General features: G+C 37.5%; 1 protein-coding gene across 2 annotated transcripts; it reads right to left on the bottom strand.

The window, feature by feature from the left end:
- Positions 1–8112: 8112 nt before the first annotated feature.
- LOC111012582 (spectrin beta chain, brain) lies at positions 8113–18965 on the bottom strand. Of its 2 annotated transcripts, XM_022286771.2 has the most exons (17): positions 18807–18960; positions 18591–18719; positions 17617–17973; positions 16882–17125; positions 16220–16497; positions 14872–15036; positions 13421–14173; positions 13244–13332; positions 12698–12760; positions 12491–12579; positions 12331–12396; positions 11541–12158; positions 11344–11415; positions 11017–11087; positions 10128–10185; positions 9276–9540; positions 8113–8951 (listed from the first exon to the last, which is right to left on the bottom strand). In XM_022286771.2, exons 3-17 carry the CDS (start codon positions 17892–17894, stop codon positions 8293–8295), a joined length of 3768 nt encoding a protein of 1255 aa, XP_022142463.1. In that variant the 5' UTR covers positions 17895–17973; positions 18591–18719; positions 18807–18960; the 3' UTR covers positions 8113–8292. The 2 variants fall into 2 exon arrangements, with proteins under 2 accessions (XP_022142463.1, XP_022142462.1); XM_022286770.2 differs by lacking the exon at positions 18591–18719 and having other exon boundaries at positions 18807–18965.
- Positions 18966–20302: the final 1337 nt, after the last annotated feature.

Below are 20302 nucleotides of genomic sequence, written 5' to 3'. Positions count from 1 at the left end.
TGTGGAAATCTTTTCTATCACTTATGACTCGTTGTTTTTCTACATCTCCTACGACATATTTTTTTTTCTGGCATCACAAATTTCTCTCATGCTTATTTCAAATTTTAATCTCAAGTTAGGCGAAGCCTATTTGATGATTAAGCTTCCACAACCGAACAATATATAAAATATTCCATAGATTAGTTGGCTCTGAAAATTTAACTAAAATAATCCAAACAAACCATATAACAAAATAACTAATTTAAACAATGTTCATCAAGCACATAATTATGTACATATAATCCAATGAATTAAACCCTTCCTGTTTATATATGTCAGCACAAAATCCATTTATTTGCATCCATCAATCCAATGAATTTTGTATCTTTTGTGATTCCAATAGAGAGAGAGAATCGGAGGCATTGTAACATATACTATTCTAAGAGAGTGTTTAATAATAATAATAAGAATGTAGAAAGGACAAAGAGTGACAAAATATATACTCCAGAAGTTGGCTGCATACAAAATATTATATTAATTACTATAGTGTCAACATTCAAGAATTGAATTATGAAAGTTAGGTTCTCCACTTCATTTATTTCAAGTTGGTTGCAAAATGGTGTCTTCCCATGAAAAAGACAAGGAAATTGTGGGCTTCATCTATTTATATATGTACATAATATATGAAGAGAGAGAGGATAAACATTTAGAAAAGCATGAAAGTTTGAAGGTAAAGGAAATGGAAAAAAAAAATTGTATACTCCATTTGTTCATGCTATGGTTTTGGTTTGGTACGGAATATGGAAGTACCTATTTTTCTTTATTCAGAATATGATTTTGTCTCTATAAATAACTTTTTTTTTTACTATGAGAGTATCATACTCCTTTATTTCACACTATAATTTTCTTTATAAATAATTCTTTTAATATTCGTAAATATTATATATTATGGGAGAAGGAGATCAGTGCATGGGCCTGTGAGGTATCTTCCTCACTAAGTTTTTGATATTCGAAAGGAAACAACAGCCCTTAAGCTTTACAAAACCAACCAATTCGAGAGGGCTGAGTCTCTTACACAAAATACCCAAAAACTGCCTCCCTAATCCCGAGGCTTTCCCTTTACAGACATTCTATTCTTCCACATCCGTACTCCTACTAACGTTTTGGGAAAAATACCAAAACAACCCTCCCACTAACAAAATAACTCTCATATTCTCCCTTCTTGCCTTTCTTGCCTTTTCTAACATAAGTATGAATAACCGGTGGCCTAACAATATCCCTCCCTTCGAAATCCACCTTGTCCCCAAGGTGGGTGTCCAGCTGTTCTTTGAAGAAACTTGGGAACTGTAGCTTGATCTCGTCCAGCTCAATCCAGGTCGCCTCTTCTTCGGGTAGGCCCTTCCATGCTACTAAGGCTTCCTCCTTACCCATCGCCGCATTGATCCGTGTGGCATACACTTATGCTGGATCAGCCACTAACTCCATGTCTTTTGAGACCCACGGGGCCAGAGGTTGTACCGTATATGCATTGCCCATGACTTTCTTAAGCTGGGACACATGGAACACCGGATGAATGGTCGATACCACTGGAAGCTGCAATTTGTAGGCAACCGCTCCGATGCGCTTGATTACCTCGAAGGGTCCGAAGTATTTAGGGCCCAAATTTTCATTCCTTCGCTTTGTCACTGTCTTCTGTCAATAGAGGCACAATTTCAGATACACCTAATCTCCTTCTTTGAATTCTAGCTCCATCTTCTTCTTAGCGGCTTGCATTTTCATGCGCTCTTGTGCTTTCTTTAAGTGCTCCTTCATACAGTCCAACGCGAGGTCTCTCTCAGCTAACTGTTGGTCTAGTGTTGCATTATTCGTCTTCATATTGTTGTACCCCATAATAGTCGGTGGTTCACATCCATAGACTAGACGAAACGGAGTGGCCCCGATTGCAACATGGAAAGTGATGCTATATCAAAATTTCGCCCAAGCCAGGCATTGCCCCCACTGTTTCAGGGAATCATTACAGTAGCACCGAAGTTACGTTTCCAGGCAACGGTTCACTCATTCAGATTGTCCATCGGACTGAGGATGATATGTCGAGCTTCTTCTCAGCTGAGTTCCCTGGGTTCAAAACAACTCTGTCCAGAAATGACTGACGAAGATCCTATCTCTGTCGGAGACTATAGACCTTGGGAATCCATGTAGGCGCACGATTTCCTTGATAAACATGTGGGCTACAGACTTGGCGGTAAACGGGTAAGTGAGAGCGATGAAATGGGCATACTTGCTTAGTCTATCGACCACCACCAAAATGGTGTAGCATCCTCTCGACTTAGGCAACCCCTCAATGAAATCCATGGCCACGTCCTCCCAGATACGATCCAGAATAGGTAAGGGTTGGAGTAATCCTGCCGGAGATGCGGCAACTATTTTGTTCTTCTGACATATGTGGCAATTCTTTATGTAAGATTTGACATCCGCCTTCATCCCTTGACAATAGAGTTCCCCCGTTAACCTTTTGTAAGTACGTAGGAAGCCAGAGTGTCCTCCCATCACAGAGTCGTGGTACATGTGGAGTATCGATGCAATCGGAGATGATTTCTTGGCCAGCACCAATCTGTCCTTGTATCTGAGCATTCCTTTTTGCATATGGAATTTAGGTCTACCCTCTGGGTCTTCCTCCAACTCTTTTAACACGAGGGACAAGTAGGGATCCTCACTCACTTACTTCTTGATGACTTCCAAGTCCACTAATCGGGGAACATACAGCATGGCTAGCTGCCCTATCAGAGGAATACGGGAAAGACTATCGACTGCTTTGTTCTCTTGGCCCGGACGGTATTGAATTTCAAAATCATACCCCAACAACTTGGCCACCCATCATTGGTATTCTAGCTGAATCTGTCGTTGATCCAACGAGTGCTTCAGAGCCTGTTGGTAAGTGAGAATGACGAAGCGATGTCCCAATAGGTAGGGTCTGCTAGAACGACTGCCATCAATTCTCGTTCATAGACGGATTTCATTCTTGCTCGCATAGATAATGTGTGACTGAAGTACGCAATGAGCTTCTGATTCTAACTCAACGCTGCCCCAAGGCCAAAATTTGATGCGTCTGTTTCGATCAAAAAAGGGATGGCGAAGTCAGGCAGGGCTAGCACCGACAACGTCACATAGCCTTTTCAAGCTCTTCATAAGCTAGTGTTGTCGTGTCGCTCCAGAAGAACACATCCTTCTTCAGCAGCTACGTTAGAGGAGCCGCAATGTTGCCATAGTTCTTAACAAAACGGCGGTAGTATCAAGTCAACCCTTGGAATCCCCTTACTTCCTTGATATTCATGGGGATAGGCCATTGGATCATCGTGCAGACTTTCTCCGGGTCAGCCTCTACCCCATAGGCGGATACCCAGTGTCCCAAGTATTTGATCCGCCCTTGGACAAACGTACACTTCTTCTTGTTGCCATATAGGTCGTTCTCTCGGAGGGCATAAAAAACGATCGCCAACTACTTGGTGTAAGTGTCCATGTTCGGGCTATATACCAAAATGTCATTAAAGAAAACTAGAACAAATCTTAGAAGAAAAGGCTGGAATACTTAATTTATGAGGGCTTGGAAGGTAGACGGGGCATTGGTGAGGCCGAACGACATCACTAAAAATTTGTAGTGTCCCTCATACGTGCGGAACGCCGCCTTTGCCACATCCTCTTCGGCAACTCTTATCTGGTGATACCCAGAACGGAGGTCTATCTTGGAGTAAACCGTCGAGCCATATAGTTCATCCAATAGTTCCTCAATCACAGGGATTGGGAATTTGTCAGGCACCGTTGCCTTATTGAGAGCCTTGTAGTCGATGTAGAACCGCCAACTGCCATTATTCTTCTTCACCAGTATCACTGGGCTTGAATATGGGCTCATGCTAGGTCGAATGATCCCTGCGTCCAGTATTTCCTGAACCACTCTATCTCAGCCTTCTGCACCTGGGGATATCGGTATGGTCTTACAATAACCGGATTTTGTCCTTCCTTCAGTTGGATGTGATGGCCGGTCCATCGCATGGGGGGAAGGTTCGTCGGTTCCTGAAAGGCAGAAGCATATTCCCATAATAGGGATATGATTCTTTGGGGAAGAGGAGAGAGTTGTACCTGTATTGGAATCGGAGGTTATTCCTCTTTAGTCAATAGAGCTCGTAGTTCTATCAAGAACCCTTGAAACGTGATCTCCATGCGTGTCAAAGAGGGGTCCCCTTGGATGTTCACCTTCTGCCCGTCCTTTTCAAAAGTCATAGTCAACGCCGGCCAGTCAACTTGCATTCTTCCTACTTGCCGTAGCCACTGCATGTCCAGCATTACGTCTAGGGTCCCCAACTCCAACGACAGGAAGTCCTCCTTGACCGTTATTTCTGGGAGGGTGAGAACTACTCCCTTACATATCTCTCCTCCCCTGACCGTCATCTCAGAGGTTATTCCTCTGTAGTCAATAGAGCTCGTAGATATATCAAGAACCCCTGGTCTCTCTTGTCCCACGCCCTTGCTAGCCGTTGAAACGTGGCCTCCATGCGTGTCAAAGAGGGGTCCCCCTGGATCTTCACCTTCTGTCCGTTCTTTTCAAAAGTCATAGTCAACGCCGGCCAGTCAACTTGCATTCTTCCTACATGTCGTAGCCACTGCATGCCCAGCATTACATCTAGGGTCTCCAACTCCAACGACAAGAAGTTCTCCTTGACCGTTATTTCTGGGAGGGTGAGAACTACTCCCTTACATATCCCTCCTCCCCTGACCATCGTTCCCGACCCCATGATTACCCCATAGCTGGGAGTTTCTGTTCTCACAATGTTGAGTTCTTCCGCTAGCTTCTGGAAAATGAAGTTGTGTGTTGCGCCGCAGTCCACCAACACGATCACGTCCTTGTCCTGGATTTGACCTTCAGTTTCATGGTCCCTAGTGTCGTGAGTCCCACGATTGAGTTTAGAGCTACGTACTCAACTACCTTTCCTTTGTCTTCTTCAATAGGGGTTTCGTTCATCACGACGTTCATCTCCGTGTCGTCGCCTTCCTAATCGTCGTTGTGCACTACAAACACACGTAACTCCCGCTTCTTACACTTGTGCTCCACCGAATATTTCTCGTCGCACCAGGCCCTTATCCTTCCGTTTTTGATACTCTGCTTCCGTAAGGCGTTTCTGCAGTGGTTCTGGTTTGCTCGAAACCATGTTCCCCTGGCCTCTGGTGGCTAGTGTGACGACACGTGTAGGGGATAGGTCCCCGCTCTTTAATGTGCCCTTACTCGCTCTTGCTATGACTTGATTGCTGTCCCCTTTCCCTATGACCGTCCCTCCATCTCCTTGGACACCAGGTCAATATCTTCCACTAACTGGGCTTTTCGCATAATTTGATCTAACCCATCAGGTTCCATGGCCAAAACTTCAGCCCTAATCACCGATTTCAGCCCGTTGAGGAAAACGCCTTCGAGGACTTCGTCGGAGAGTTGTGGTAACGGCGCTGCCATAGCCTTAAACCGTTCGATATAGTCTTCAACGGTGGTTTCCTGCTTTATCGCGAATAATTTTGGCACATTATCTTCCCCGTTTAGAGGGTAGAAAACGTTGGAATAGTCGCTTCTTCAAGTCGTTCCAATCCAGAAACCATCATCGATGGTCATTCCACCGATACCAAGCTAAAGTTGTTCCGTCAAAGCTTATCACAGACACTATTGGTTTTTCCGAATCAGTTAGTTTATGTATTTCGAAATACCACTCGGCACGGAATAGCAACGATTCAAGGTCTGGCCCAAGAAAATCGACATCTCAACTTTTTCGAACTTGCTACAGTCAGTTTCGGTCTCCGTAGTCTCCAGGATACGAGTTTCTTCATTGTCGCCTTCCTTTTTACCGATGATCTTTCTCCTCGACTGTATTCAATCATTGATGACTTTTCGACGGAGCCGTGCGCCATGAAGCGCTCAATCCTTTTGTGCCGTGCATCCATCTTGGCCATGTAAGTTTCAAGGATCTTCTGGTTAATCTGAACCTGCTCCTTCACTCTGGTGAGCATCTCCTTCAGATTAGTTACCTCTTGTTCCGTAGCGTCGCAACGTTCCTCCAGTTGCATTCGTACCATTCTTCGCCTTCTCCCCAGGATGACCGCTCTGATACCAAGTTCTGAGGTATCTTCCTCACTAAGCTTTTGATATTCGAAAGGAAACAATAGCCCTTAAGCTTTGCCGAAGATTTTTGGAATTCATTTATTTCTCTCAGGGTTGGGTTGCTTTGGTTTTGGCGCATTTCATGTAACAGGATTGTATGGTCCGGGAATATGGGTATCCGATCCTTATGGATTAACCGGAAGGGTACAAGCTGTAAATCTTGCGTGGGGTGTCGAAGGGTTTGATCCTTTTGTTCCGGGCGGAATAGCCTCTCATCATATTGCAGCAGGTACATTGGGCATATTAGCGGGCCTATTCCATCTTAGTGTTCGTCCACCCCAACGTCTATACAAAGGATTACGTATGGGAAATATTGAAACCGTCCTTTCGAGTAGTATCGCTGCTGTCTTTTTTGCAGCTTTTGTTGTTGCTGGAACTATGTGGTATGGTTCAGCAACTACCCCGATTGAATTATTTGGGCCCACTCGTTATCAATGGGATCAGGGATACTTCCAGCAAGAACGGTTGGGTCTCTCCCTACAGCTACTGCTGTGCTTATACAAAATACCCAAAAACTGCCTCCCTAATCCCGAGACTCTCCCTTTACATACATTCTATTCTTTCCGATCCGTACTCTTACTAACGGTTTGGGAAAATACCAAAACACCCCTCCCACTAACAAACTAACTCTCATATTCCCTTCTTGTCCTTTCTAACATAAGTATGAATAACCGGTGGCCTACAGGGCATTTCATGCTATGTGGTGGCTATCTTTTTCTTTGTGAAAGGGCTTTTGACAAAAAGAATGTGAAAACGATGGCATTAGATATGACTTTTGATTTGCCAAAATTAATATATTCATATCTCACTCAAATCATATTTTCTTTTCCTTTCTCTTTTAAATTCTTAAATGATGGAATGTTGTTACAAAATTGTGTCTAAAAAATAATGCTGATGTGGCAAATGAGTTGAGTGGTGGAGGTTGACGTGTTCGTCAGAGGAGAGGGTGGTGGCGACTTTGGTGGTGGACCTATGGCGGTCTGAAGAGGAAGAGAGAAAAGAGAGAAAGGGAGAAAGAAAAAAATATAATTTTTTTAATGTTTTAAATTGCCACATCGGTGATATAATAATAAAGTATATTCTTATTTTACACATCAGCACTATAAATTAATAAAAAAAACAGATATATACAATTAGCCAACTTCGTTGGACTACCAAAAAAAAAATAATGTAAGGGACCAAAAGTGATATATTTCCTAAAACTTAGAGATTAAAAGGATAATTTTTCCAATAAAATTATAATTTTTTTTATAAGTACAAATAAGAGAGACAGAATAAAATAGAAACAAATTAATAAAAGTTCTTCGTCTTAGAAAGAATATCAGTTCAAAAAGTCCAAGGAGGGTTCTTCTCTAGTTAAATTTCTGAGCGGTGATTTCTCCTTGCACGTACTATTAAGATGTTCTCGACTTAATTATAGCTTTCATGGTTTGTGTAATGTTAAAATATATTCGTTGATCATTTAGTGACGTGCAAAATAGAAAATTGATGAGAGGTTCTAAATAGAATCTATGTGGTGTTTGTCGTACTAAAACAAAAGTAGTGTTTGTCAAAATGTTTGAGGATGAAGTTAGGAAAATGATGAAAAATAATATAGAGAGAAATAATTTTAATATATTTATTTATTGTACGAAGAAAATGTACTTCAAGTGACCATAAAAGTTGATATTTACAAAAGAAGAGCTTGATTGCTCTAAAAACTAGATTAGATATCTCTTATCAAATGAAGTCGTTGTCTAAAAAGAATTATAATAAACAATTCTTTAAAAATAAAAATTTAAGAATTAGAGATAAATACCATAAGCAGCTTATGATCTCTTATTAAATGGAGTGGTTGTCTAAAGAAGAATTACAAAAGTGATCAAACTCTTATGAAAAGAAGTTAGAGATAAGTGTTACATAGGCTAAAATTAAACTAAATTTTGTAGCAATAGAGGTCATATCCAAAACTTGCGGGTTAGAAAGTGAATTAGGCAATAGTTACAGAATTAACGACCATTGAAGAATTATATACACATTATAATGGCCTACACACAATATAATGAAGCCAGTCACTAAGAATTCAGAGCAGTGGTACAACAATTTCACCATATAAAGGTTGGGGCCTGAATGAAACCAGTCTAAACCATCATATTCAACTCGGAGAGATCATCCATTGGAATTTCGAGACCTATGGCATCATGGTCTTGCAACCCATCTTCGTCGATGTCCAACCAAGAACCGAGATCTTGATGCTCGCCGAGGTCTTTTGATACATCTAGTTCTTCCATGCCATCCAAATCATGCAATTGCAAGTTACTCAAACCACTCGACTCCTCTGCCTCTTTAGATGACCCCAGCACAAAGTTGCCCTGGTTGATTTCTCTTGTTCTGTTGCCAAAATTTGGGCCCGTTTTACGAGATTCGGAGGCCAAAGATTCCGGCACTTCTGAAGTCGACAAAGAACTAGTCTTCTGCCTGGGCTTTGCCCTCGATCGCCGGACACCTTGGCAGCCATCCAACGATGAACCGAAGAAGCTGGCAAGGGGATGGTTTTTGTTAGGGTCCCTTTCTCTCTCGCTTCTCTTTCCTTTGATGCCTGGGGTGAGCCCAGATGTGACCCTGGAGGAAGCACTTCCAGCAACTTCATCTATGCGCATTTCCCTCTTCTTCTGCTTAATCACCATGGATCCACGCATACAGTCTTGCTCTGAAGAATTGATGGCTTGAGCATTTGAAGAACCTTTATCCAAAGTATCACTCTGTGAGTCATATCTCTCAGATGGGCCACAAACAGCACCTGTAATGACGAATAAGTTCGATATGACTTCTAGAAGGATGAAAAGTACTTTTCTCGAAGTTCCATGCTATTTGGTTACATAGTCAAAACTGATTTAGAAGTTTATTAGAGCCCTTTTGGAGGCTTTTAGAGGAATAATTAATTAATGCTTCTTTCCGAGAGTGCTTGTAAAGTATTTTACCCAGAAGCACTACTCTCAAAAGTTATGCCCAATGCACTCTTAATGAGACGTGCTCTGAAGAACAAAGACATCCCGAAATAGGATAGATAAATGTAGCATGATTACACCAAATATAGTTAAGGATGAAAGTAACATTGACGTACCCAATACCCTGTCGTCCATCTGATGAGAAGACTCATAAAACATATTAGTAGCAGTTGTAGAGCCACCGAAGTTGATGGTTTTTGCATCTCGGTTGTGCGGAGGTGTCGAGAAAATGATATCCTGCAATGCAGGCTCACTGAAACAACTAATGCCACTATCTTCAAACTTGTGACATCTAGTGAGAGTACGCTTGATTAAGGACCTGGCTGCTGATTTTGTGACCCTGCGAACTGTACTTTTCGAAGCATTACTGCCACGATAACCCTGTCAATACATAATTTATGAGAACGCAAAACATAGAATATGACCCTGTTAGAACCCGAAATATATTGAAAGATAAAAGATAAACTAACTACAATAGCTACTAAGTATTAGAGGTACTTGGACCCTCCACTCAAGCCCAAACATACTCACTCAATTGGATACCTTCATTCTTACACCCTCACTCTATTTATAATACCCTCTCTAACAACTTTCTATATCTAATTACTAAGGTACCCTCAATACCCTAATAATATCCCTTTATTACCCTACGGCCCAATCCTATCAGACCCCATTTTCTTTTCCCAAACAAATTATCTGATCTGCCAACTGATCCTATGAATTGAAAATAATAATGCACGTTATACAGCATCCCTGCAACTAAAGAATGACTAAATGTCCCTTAACTTGTATGCAAAACTTGATACTTTGTACAACTTTGGTAATATTATAGCAAATTACGATAGACGAACACATACTCAAACTTTAAGCAAATATATTTTAATATAAAAATAAAATTAACTGAAAACATCACATGAAATATTGACTCAATTTTTTTAGTAACAACAGAAAATGAACAAGCATTTTACCATTCTCCTATTGTAAGCCATCTCAACAAGTTGGTCCATCGCAACTTCCTCGATTTTCCTGCATGAAAACATCATAACCACCTCATAAAGAAAAGATCTAAAATAAAAGATCAACAAACAATCGGGCTGAAAATTTTACAACAATTTGGTTGACTACAACGATATAATTTTTTTAACACCACAAAATTATACACCACCATAGCAAGCACACAAACCTTTGGAGTAATGGGTTCAATCTTTAATGGTAATCTACCTAGGATATTTATATCTTCGCCAAATATTGAATATTGCAAGGTCAAGCACAAATCTCGTAGGATTAGCCAAAGATATACGTAAACCAACTCGAACACTCATAATCATCGGAGAAAATGAACTCATACTATGACACAGTACAACCTATAGAACAGATCTTGTTCAGGTAAGGTTGTAAAAATGAACTCATAATGTCTATATATATACTATAGGAAAAGGTGTGTGATGGTGAAGTAACTTAATGGAAACTTATATCATCACATTTTCATTAAATATCAAAACTAACATTTGTATCACTATATCAAAATTAAATATTAAATATTGGTTCTAATATTTAGATATATATGATAAATTGTACTAAATATTAATTTAAAAAAAAAATGCACACTCAGAGCTGAGTATCAAAATTTAGTAAGAAAATTATTAGAATTTACTTAATTCTAGAATCTACATCATTTCAGTAAATCTCTAAACTAAGATTAGTATGTACGTGTATCACGTGCACTAAAAACCTAGTAACAAAAATAATATGTTAGTTATGTTTATATTTGAACAAAAAACTGAAATGAGAGGTCCTAACAAAGCATGTAAGAAGCTCAAATAAGGGTCCTTTTAACTTCTGCTGCATGAATCTTACCGTTTTTCCGCATCTTTTCCTCTCTGCATGGATTTTTCCACTTTTTCCAGGTTGCTCTTTTTTCTCCCAACCTATTAAATGATGAAACATTAAAGAAAAGAAGCAAGATATTCATATAAATAGAGATATCAAGTTTTTTGGACTTGTAACCAAGAAGTTTTATGAAGGTGTAGTTATTTATTTAATAGCTCTGTAAACCAATAAGATGCAAGAATATCCAGAAAAGAAAATATATGACAACAATTTTATTTAGAAAAAGAGAATAAAAGAACAATGTATATTTTTTTTTCAGATGAGAAACCTCAGTTCAATGTATTTAAGTGCAACCTGTTGGAACAAACTTCTCTTGTGCTCCATAATTTCTTGGTTGATGAGATCTTCTCCCTCGGCCAGATCAGGCTACAGTAGAAACAAGGAAAATGTAAGGGGAAAGAGGACACAACTGCGAGAAATGTATTGAATAAAAGCTCATCCTACAAGTTCTAAGCGTGGAACTTCAGTAAAAAAAGAAAAAAAAAACCCACCAAGGTGTCTGGATATAACCCTATACTCTGTAGTTCCAATAGAAGTTTGTCATCCAGTCGCATCGTCTGATACTGACAATTGGAAGAAATATTGGGTGCGTTAACATCCCCAGATTGCAGCTGGAAAGAATCATTTGAACATATTTCACTGGCATTCCCTACATCACAATGTGATAAGTCATCATCTCCTTGCCACTGTTCGCCACCATGAATGAAGCTAGACATGCTTGGATTCCTATACGAGTTGGACACGGCACTTTTATCACAAGAGAATCTGTCAAACATATTATTCTTCGGGATTTGAAAATCTATTGTCGACTCAGCCTCTGATTCCACTCTATCTCTATCTCTGTGTTCATAATCATTAAGGTTACAAGAACCACAGTGAGAATCATCACTTGCTGATTGCAGAAACATGTGCTTCCCTTCACTTTGGTGGTAATATTCATCACAATCCCGCTCTTCTATCAAAGCAGAAAGAACTCGATGATACAGGGGAACAGCCTTGTCTAGTCTTCCCATGTCAAATCCACTTTTCGTAGCAGACCTAACAAATTCCTTACTCGACCCTCGTATTTCTCCTAAACAATTGGTGTCTATTACATGTACACCAAGACCCTGAGAAATTCAGCATGGAATTAGTTGGGAAGTTGATCTTTTCTTTCTGATATATTGTGTGTCCAATCAACTCAAAAACTATAAGGCCAATATTAGTGGAATGGTCAAGCATCAAAATTGTTTAAAACAATAAGCATAAACAGAAAACTAGATGAAAATAAAGCTACAATACCAGGTTCTCGTGTTCAGTGTCCTGCATCTGAGACAACCTCTCACCAAGCTCCTCAGCAAAACTTAGCTGATTCGGTAAAACACCCAGGGGCATAAATCTATTAGTGTTCAACCAAAGTAACTAAGAAATTACAAATACTTCAGCACATAACATAGTTTACCTGTTGCTTCAAGTTTGCTGCATCTTCTGGATTAACAGAAACAAAGATGGAATTTACTTTATGCCAAAATGGACCAGTACAAGCATGAGCTACAAACACAAAAATCCAATATTATTGTCAACAGAGAGAATGTAGAAAGAAGAGAGCCACATTCATGGAGAGGAAAGAAAATTATTATAAATATAATTTAAGTATCAAGAGGCATACTGTTGGCATTACGAGCAGAGTTGGCTGCCTCAAACAATTCTTCTTGATCGTCGTCAGATTCACCTGGAAAACAATGTTAATATCTACCAGTGAGCCACCGTCATATAACTACATACTACACGTTACAGCCTACAGGCCTCCCTCCCCCATCAGCATTTTAATAATAACCGCAGTAAAAGCAATCAAGACAGACCAGACAAAAAAGCCTGAACAGACAATTTTCAAGGGAACTCAAGAAACATAAAATCCGAGGGTAGAGGACACTCCTGCCCCAAAGAGCTATTACATGAAAGCCTCTTTGAAGAAAAGAGTTTGCTTCAAGCATGGTTAGCAATCATTAATGTAAGCATCACCTGAATGCCTAAAACATGACAGAATCACAATCTTGTTTCGGCATTAATAAGTTCATGGTTTGACATAGACAGACAGCAGTCATCGAACCTACCCAAAGAGTACTATAATTTTAGTAGCAACTTCTAATTCATGGGTTGAGAAAATTGTGGATCACATGTAAGAAAGATTAAGTCCAGAAACTGATAAGGTCACCTGTGATATCTGAGGAGCGGCAAGTTAACCCAACCTGAGCTGAACCCTTGCGATCTTTTAGTTTTTTTGATGGTGGACGACCTGATTTACTAATTTGAAAAATACAAAGTAAAATGAGATCGTGACACAAGTACAACCGTAATGCTTGAGGAACTAAAATAATATGAGTTTAAATACCTTCTCATTTTCCCAGAGCCAGGCTTCATGTTGTGGAGTGGTTTTTCTACAAATAGGCTCTCTGACTTATCTCTCACCAAAGGGCTATCAGGCTTAACTTGTGAAGTACCCCTTCCACTCCTTCCCTGTCTTCGCACAGCATCTCCCTTTTCATTCGCCAGTGCCCTATTCTTCCTCACCGGCAATATAGAAGACCCAGCTTCATCTACTGCACTTAAAGAAAACTTGCCACCACTTGTATTTTTCCTTTTGACTTTGTCATCTCCAGGTCCTGATTCTTCACTTTCAGACATCCCACTTGGAGAAGAAACGTTATCAACTTCCCTTTTAAATTTTTTGGTATTGTTGTCAACACTACTAGCTGATACTGATCCATTTGTTGCAATTGCTCGTGGACCAAAATCAGAAGCTGCAAAGTCTTGAGATGGACTTGGAGTTTCACCAAGATCTGGCACAGGAGGCAGTAACTTTGATCTCCTAGTGCGTGAGTTTTTATGTCTCTGGCCAACCCATTGGGTAACAGTACACAAAGATGAACCAGTTGGCATTGCATGCTTTGAATTACTTGAAAGTCCAGCCAATTGGGCTTTGCTAAGACTTGAAGATTCCCAGGCCTGATGAGCTTCGGATGAAGAGTCAATATTTGGGGATGAGTCTAGCCCCATAACTGATCCAGTTCTTGGTCCCCTAGAAACCTTTGCTTTAATCACTGTACTTGGACTACCTACTGAGTTGTCTTCCCGGTTACTTGGCCTGACAATTGAATGCATGTTAAAATTAAAAACTATACCACACCCCCAAAAAAAAACCTTTAATTTATTATTAGAAATGTAGTTTGAGATCTAGTCCATGAAATAATTCAAACAAGGAATACACAGTCAGTTGTAAACGGGTTTACAACTCCAAAATGCACTTAGTTGAAACATCTACATTTTGCTATTCTATATAGCTCTTCAGCAAACTTCGTAATAGATTTTTATAAATTTTTTTAGCAAACAATTGAATGGTTATTGAGTAACTGATTCTTCTTTCAAAATTCAACCGATTTAAAGTTTAATACATGAAAAAAAAAAATCTATTTTCAATTTAAAATATTTAATGTTATCAAGGTTTTTTTTTCCACAAGAGAGTGAAAAAAAGTGGTGGAAAGAAAATTGAATATGAAAAGTTAGAGAAGTCTATGAAGTTTTTAAATCCTTTTGTTCTTCATAAATGTATCTAAAACAAATTTAATGCTTTTCAACTTCAGCGTCATTAGACTCTATTCACTGTATACATGATTTCCATATAAGATACCAAAGGCAATCAATGTTCTAAGTCATTCAAATGCAAGATTCCATAGTCTTGAGTAGCATAAATTTCTCTCGACGAGTAACTAAACCAGAAAATTAATAAGAAACACACCTAACACAGCATTAAGATAATTAAAATATCATAACAGATCTACATACCTACTGTTCCCTTTTAGCATCCTCTGCTCCAATATATATGTGCGACCCTTCAAAGGAAGAGCACTTTCAAGTTCATTCTTTGATATGGTACTCGCATCTGAACTAGTAGGCTCGGAAGAACCATCCAACCTGTTCATTCCATTGACTCCAGATGAAGATTTCAATCTACAAAAATGAATTTGCCAAACAAAATATTATTATCAAAGAGACATTACACTTTTGGGAGGTTGTTCAGTATACTGCCTCCTCTTGGACTAAACTTCATAAGATTTTTTTTTTTTTTTTTGGGATCTTATAAGATCCATTAATTTGGATTCAGGTTCTTGAATAGATTCTCCCCTTTGATTTTCGGGAGGAGATGCCGTATCACTTAGTTCATATGAAACTACGAAATGCTAAGTGTATCTTATAAAATATAATTATCATTTCCCATTTCCACTCCTCTTATTGCTCTCTTTGCTTTTCTAATCCTTTCAATAACACTCTTTTTCTGCATGCAATTATGATCATATTCCAAATTAGATTGGGCCCTTGACGTACTGATTACGGTATCCAACAACATAATCTCGATACAGAGATAATAGGCAGAATTTTTTATTTTTTATTTTTATTTTTTGATAGGAAACTGCACTTTTCATTAAAATAAATGAAAAAGAGAACAAAAACACAGGCATACAAAAACAAAAGCCCGTTATAGAAATTCTCCTGCAATTATGGCTATCAGCTCGATAAACCACCCTATCCAAAATGATGTGCATAAACCCAATTCTTTAATAAAATAAATTTTAATTTCAATTTAAAAAATAATGAAAAACCTCAACTTTTTATGATCAAAAATTCATTGAAGGTAGTTGGTGCAGGACATTATGAGAACAGAAAGAAAAACAAATTAATAAAAAAATTCAGACTAAAATTATTGGATTTCGCCAGATTTCATAGAATTTTAAAGTGAATTACTAATTTAAACCTTGTTAGATTTTAATTTTACATTAAGAAATCAGAATTGAAAGGCTATATTAATAAACTTTAATTTCTTTTATTTTTTAGTGAACATCCAAACAAAAAATATGTAATTACACTCATTTCAAATCTTTTTCAAGAAAAATAATTTAAAATCATTTCCAGTGTTTCAAATCATAAAGTTTGAAAATTTTCTTGAACTTTTTAAATTCTAAATGGAGAGTTGGTGCCAAAAGATGCACGAGTACACTGCCCTTTTTGCTACTTCCCTTCTTTTTTTGTTTTTTTCCCTTGATCGGTTCTTTTTGACAAATAAGAAAAGGGAAAGATACTTGATGAGGATCGGTGTCAGAAATCTTAAATCAAGCATGAATAGAATGAGTGATACCTATACCCTTGGGCATCACAAGATCGCAACTTAGAGTCAGAACTCAGCTTGGTATGAGTAGCTCGTTTAATTTCACGATCACCATTATTAATTCTATAACCAACAGCTCCGACAGAACGCTTCTTTTTAATTTTCTGATCCAATCCCTCTCCTCCAGCAAGCAACTTGCGAGTCTTTTCTTCACTTCGAAGAGAACCATCATTCACAAGCTGGTGTACATCACCATCCTTCTCTAAGAACGTTGGATTATTTGAAACTGTGGTGAACCTGGTTTCTGCCTGATAGAATTGGAAGATGAGAAACAACACACTTAAATCAATGAAAGCAAAGTAACTGTATTTCTCATTTCATAGAACATTACTTGAGACTTAAGTAGAAAATCCCAATTATGAGCAAATTCCAGCAACATATCTTCAAGTGACATTTCATTGTTACTTTTAATTAATAGTTTAGGAACCCAAAAGAAATCCCAAGGAAATTAGACACTAGATATTATCACGCGTTACAAACCTATATGGATGAACAAGCACGCTTGTTTGACCCATAGTGTTCTAAAAAAATCTATTGATATCAAAAGTAAGCCCAAATCCTGACATTGAATACCAATACCCTAAATGAAGAACAAGTAAATTAGATACTAGATATTATCACATGTTACAAACCTGAACATCAGATATGGATGAACGAGCACGCTTGTTCAACCCTACACTCTTTGCTCTATCTTCCAATCTATGAATTATAACATCATGGCCATTTCTTTGAATCTGGCTTCCCATTTTAGATAAGTTCCCACCACCTATCCTCTCACTTGGTGAAATTTCACTACGTTGTCGTTTTTTTGAGTTCAAGGCTTCCCTATATTTATCCAACTTGAACAAGGATTCACTCAGCATGTCTGCTCTTTCCCTGGAAAATAAAATTTACATAAATAAATAAATATAAAGAACAAATGAAAACCAATACAAACAAATTAATATCGGACAATAGAATCATCAAAATTGTATGTCAATTTTATTGTCTCCTTATCTTTACAAACTCTCCTATTCATTCTTAATTTCCAAACAGAGAAAGCAAAATCTAGACCATCTCTTTATCTACTGTTTTTCTCCAATCCATCATGATGCTAGTCAAGACTTCCACATTGCATTAAGGATCTTGTTATACTCTAATTGGGCGCCACTCTTTCAAATATAAAGCTAAGATCATGCATAAAAATGAGGTCACTCCTTAGGTGATTAGGTTAAGAGAAATAACAAAACTAAAGGGGTGGATAAAAATATGTTTCAGCTTCAACTTAACCTTTGTTTCATTGCCTCCTCTTAGACTACTTTAGATAAGAACTTCGCTAAATCATCTCCCTCTTTCAAGAGAGAGAGAGAGAGAGAGAGAGAATCTACCTGGCTCTTCTAGATGAATCTTGCACACTATCTTTAAAATGCTTCAGCTCCTTAGATGTCACTGGAGGCGGACGCTTCAGATGGGCTACTCCAAAAGAACGGTCCTCCAATGTACTTCCAGAAGAAACACCAAGAGCTCTTTTCAGCTCCCCTGAGCACAAATTTTTTTGATTACCTAATGCAATGGGCTCCAGCGGTAAACACTGGGGCAAGGACGGCATATTTGATGGTGGGAATGCACTTCCTCGATTTAAATTATTCCCAGAACCTAACATCATACACTTGCAATGGTCTTTCAAGACGATCCAAATTGGCTCATGCCCCTTAAATAAAAATCAACTCTTGAGCATCAACTTCCTGCCATTAGACAATCATAAGGAAAGAAACACATCAAAATTTTAGTTTTACATATAAAAATATATATATGTATATATGTATATATATTAGTTTAAAACTAAAAAAAGCCCTTCATTATCCACCTGAGAGTAAGATTGTGAAAGCAACATCACAAAACAAGATACGACTGTAAATCCAAAAACACAAAAGTCACGGTCAAACGGAGAGACTCAAGACTCTTCGTTGTTTATTTAATTTTAGTCATGATTAAGATGATCGAATATGTTTGTATTTGTGAAAATCAATTAAAAAAACCACTTCCAAAGTATTGCTTTCCACAATAAAGAGAGTTATTACAGTAACCCGTAAAAAAACCACCAAACCAGCCATCATATACGGACATAAAAATAAACCCGACAGAAACTTTTCAGTGAAATACCGAAAAGATAGCTAAAAGTGTTAAATTAAGCCAAAAAAAAAAACTTGTCTAATCCCCTTCTTCTTCCTCGAAGATTCTTCCACTCAACCCCAACAATAATTCATTTCCAATTCAATCATCACAGATGCAACCACACAAATAAATCATACAAAACAAAACTTGCAGGGCAAATAAGTAAGAAGTCGGGAAACCCACGTACAGCTCTACAGCTGGCGCAGAAATGTGGTGGAAGAAATCACAAAAAATAATGAAAGATTTGAGAGCAAACAATCACGAATTGAGCAGCCTAAGACATCGGGAGATGCGGAGGTGAATGAGCGGCAAAACCCTAGAAATACCGAAATGGAAAGAGAAGGGAAGAGAGTGAAGATGGGGCAAAGAATTGGAAGAAGCGAAGGCGAGTTGAGAGAGTTACCTGAAGGAATTTGTAAGAGGTCAAATCAAATGGTCAATTGTGATCCACTTTTCTCCGATCAATCTCGCGATGATCAAACCGAAATGCACGAAGAACAGAGAGAGAGTTGCAGTAGTAGGAGAGGAGGAGGCAGAAGCTCCAAACGCCGTCGTTTTGTCTGTGTTTTCCCACGCGTACGCGCCAATTGCCTTTTTTTTTTCTTTTTTGTGTTTGATTATTTTATTTATTTATTAAACTATTAAAATATTTGTTTTAATAAAAAAAATTATTATTTTGTTTAAAAAATTGATATGTATATTTACGCGAATATTCATTTTAAGTTGTATAAATATAAGTAGGCTGAGATAAATATTGGGAAGCATATATTAGATAGCAAAATAATATAATGATGAAAATAGAATAGTTACTGCGAAAGTTTGTGGTGAGTTTTATAACTATTTTGTTTATATATTTTTTTTTTGTTTAATTAAGCTTATAAAATTATTTTCACCTATACGGCTATATTTTCTTTTTATCAAAATAAAATAATTGGGAAGCAGTGAACCTAATTTTTAAAACACAAATTTAAAAACAAAACCATTGTCAGGGATTTTATTGACTAAAATATATAATTTGAAAGTTTGAAAACTAAAAAAATTATCGAGACAAAGATAAACCTTTGAAAAGTTTGTGGATCAAAATGAGATTTAAACAATTTTTCTAAAAGAACATGACATCACCGTGATGGAGTCTTAAAAGAAGGTAAATACGTTTTTTTTTAGAATATTAATATTTAGGTTGACAACTTTAATATTATTGGGTGATATAATTGTTTAATATGAATATTTATTATTGGATAATTTCATATGGTTTATAATCTATAATTAAAATGAAAGACTATCAAATTGTTCGACAACATGTTGAGATAGAAATTCGAACTCCAAACATTTTAATTGATAATAGAATGCATTAATCATTGAATGTAATTAAAACAAAGGATATTGGATATTTACTTCTTTTAACATTTTTGTCATAATCTTTGAATCAAACCATAAATTTGAAGAATTTCCACTCGATTTGTAAAATTGAATAATCATCCGTTAGTTCAGTTTGAATAAGTTTTATTTATTTTGTTTGGTTTCATCGTAATTCTTAGTTTTATAAATTTTTGTTGGACAATCAATTCAATTTTAAAATTAAAAGAAAAGTTGACTAAAAAATAAATCTGTGTTTTAGTCTATCATATTTAATTAATATATGGAGCCCCATTATTATACGAACATCTAGATTTCCAAACTTATTTTACATGTTTTAGATGACCTTATGAAACGGATTCTCAAGATTCTAGATTCTCATGTTGACAACATTCTTGGTTCTATCTTTTTATATTTTTGCCCTTTATTCTTTGTATATTTTCTATCATCATTTTTTTTTAATTTTATAATTTAAATAAATTAATTTATTCATGTACTAGAGTAAAAAACTTTACCCAATTAAATATATTTATACATTAAATA

Source organism: Momordica charantia (assembly GCF_013281855.1).
Source record: "Momordica charantia cultivar OHB3-1 chromosome 3 unlocalized genomic scaffold, Mcharantia_2.0 BLBB01000003.1, whole genome shotgun sequence".
NCBI classification, from domain to species: domain Eukaryota; kingdom Viridiplantae; phylum Streptophyta; class Magnoliopsida; order Cucurbitales; family Cucurbitaceae; genus Momordica; species Momordica charantia.
Note: the sequence above shows the minus strand (reverse complement) of the source record. Positions and strands in the feature narration are given on the sequence as shown.

Excerpts from the sequence above, each read along its gene's own strand:
- LOC111012582 (XM_022286770.2), bottom strand. The coding sequence starts at position 17,894 with ATGATGTTAGGTTCTGGGAATAATTTAAATCGAGGAAGTGCATTCCCA. Across the intron at positions 12,580-12,697 it reads CTCTGCTCGTAATGCCAACA|CTCATGCTTGTACTGGTCCA; the intron begins GTATGCCTCTTG and ends TTGTGTTTGTAG. Across the intron at positions 10,186-11,016 it reads GGAAAAGATGCGGAAAAACG|GAAAATCGAGGAAGTTGCGA; the intron begins GTAAGATTCATG and ends GTTTTCATGCAG.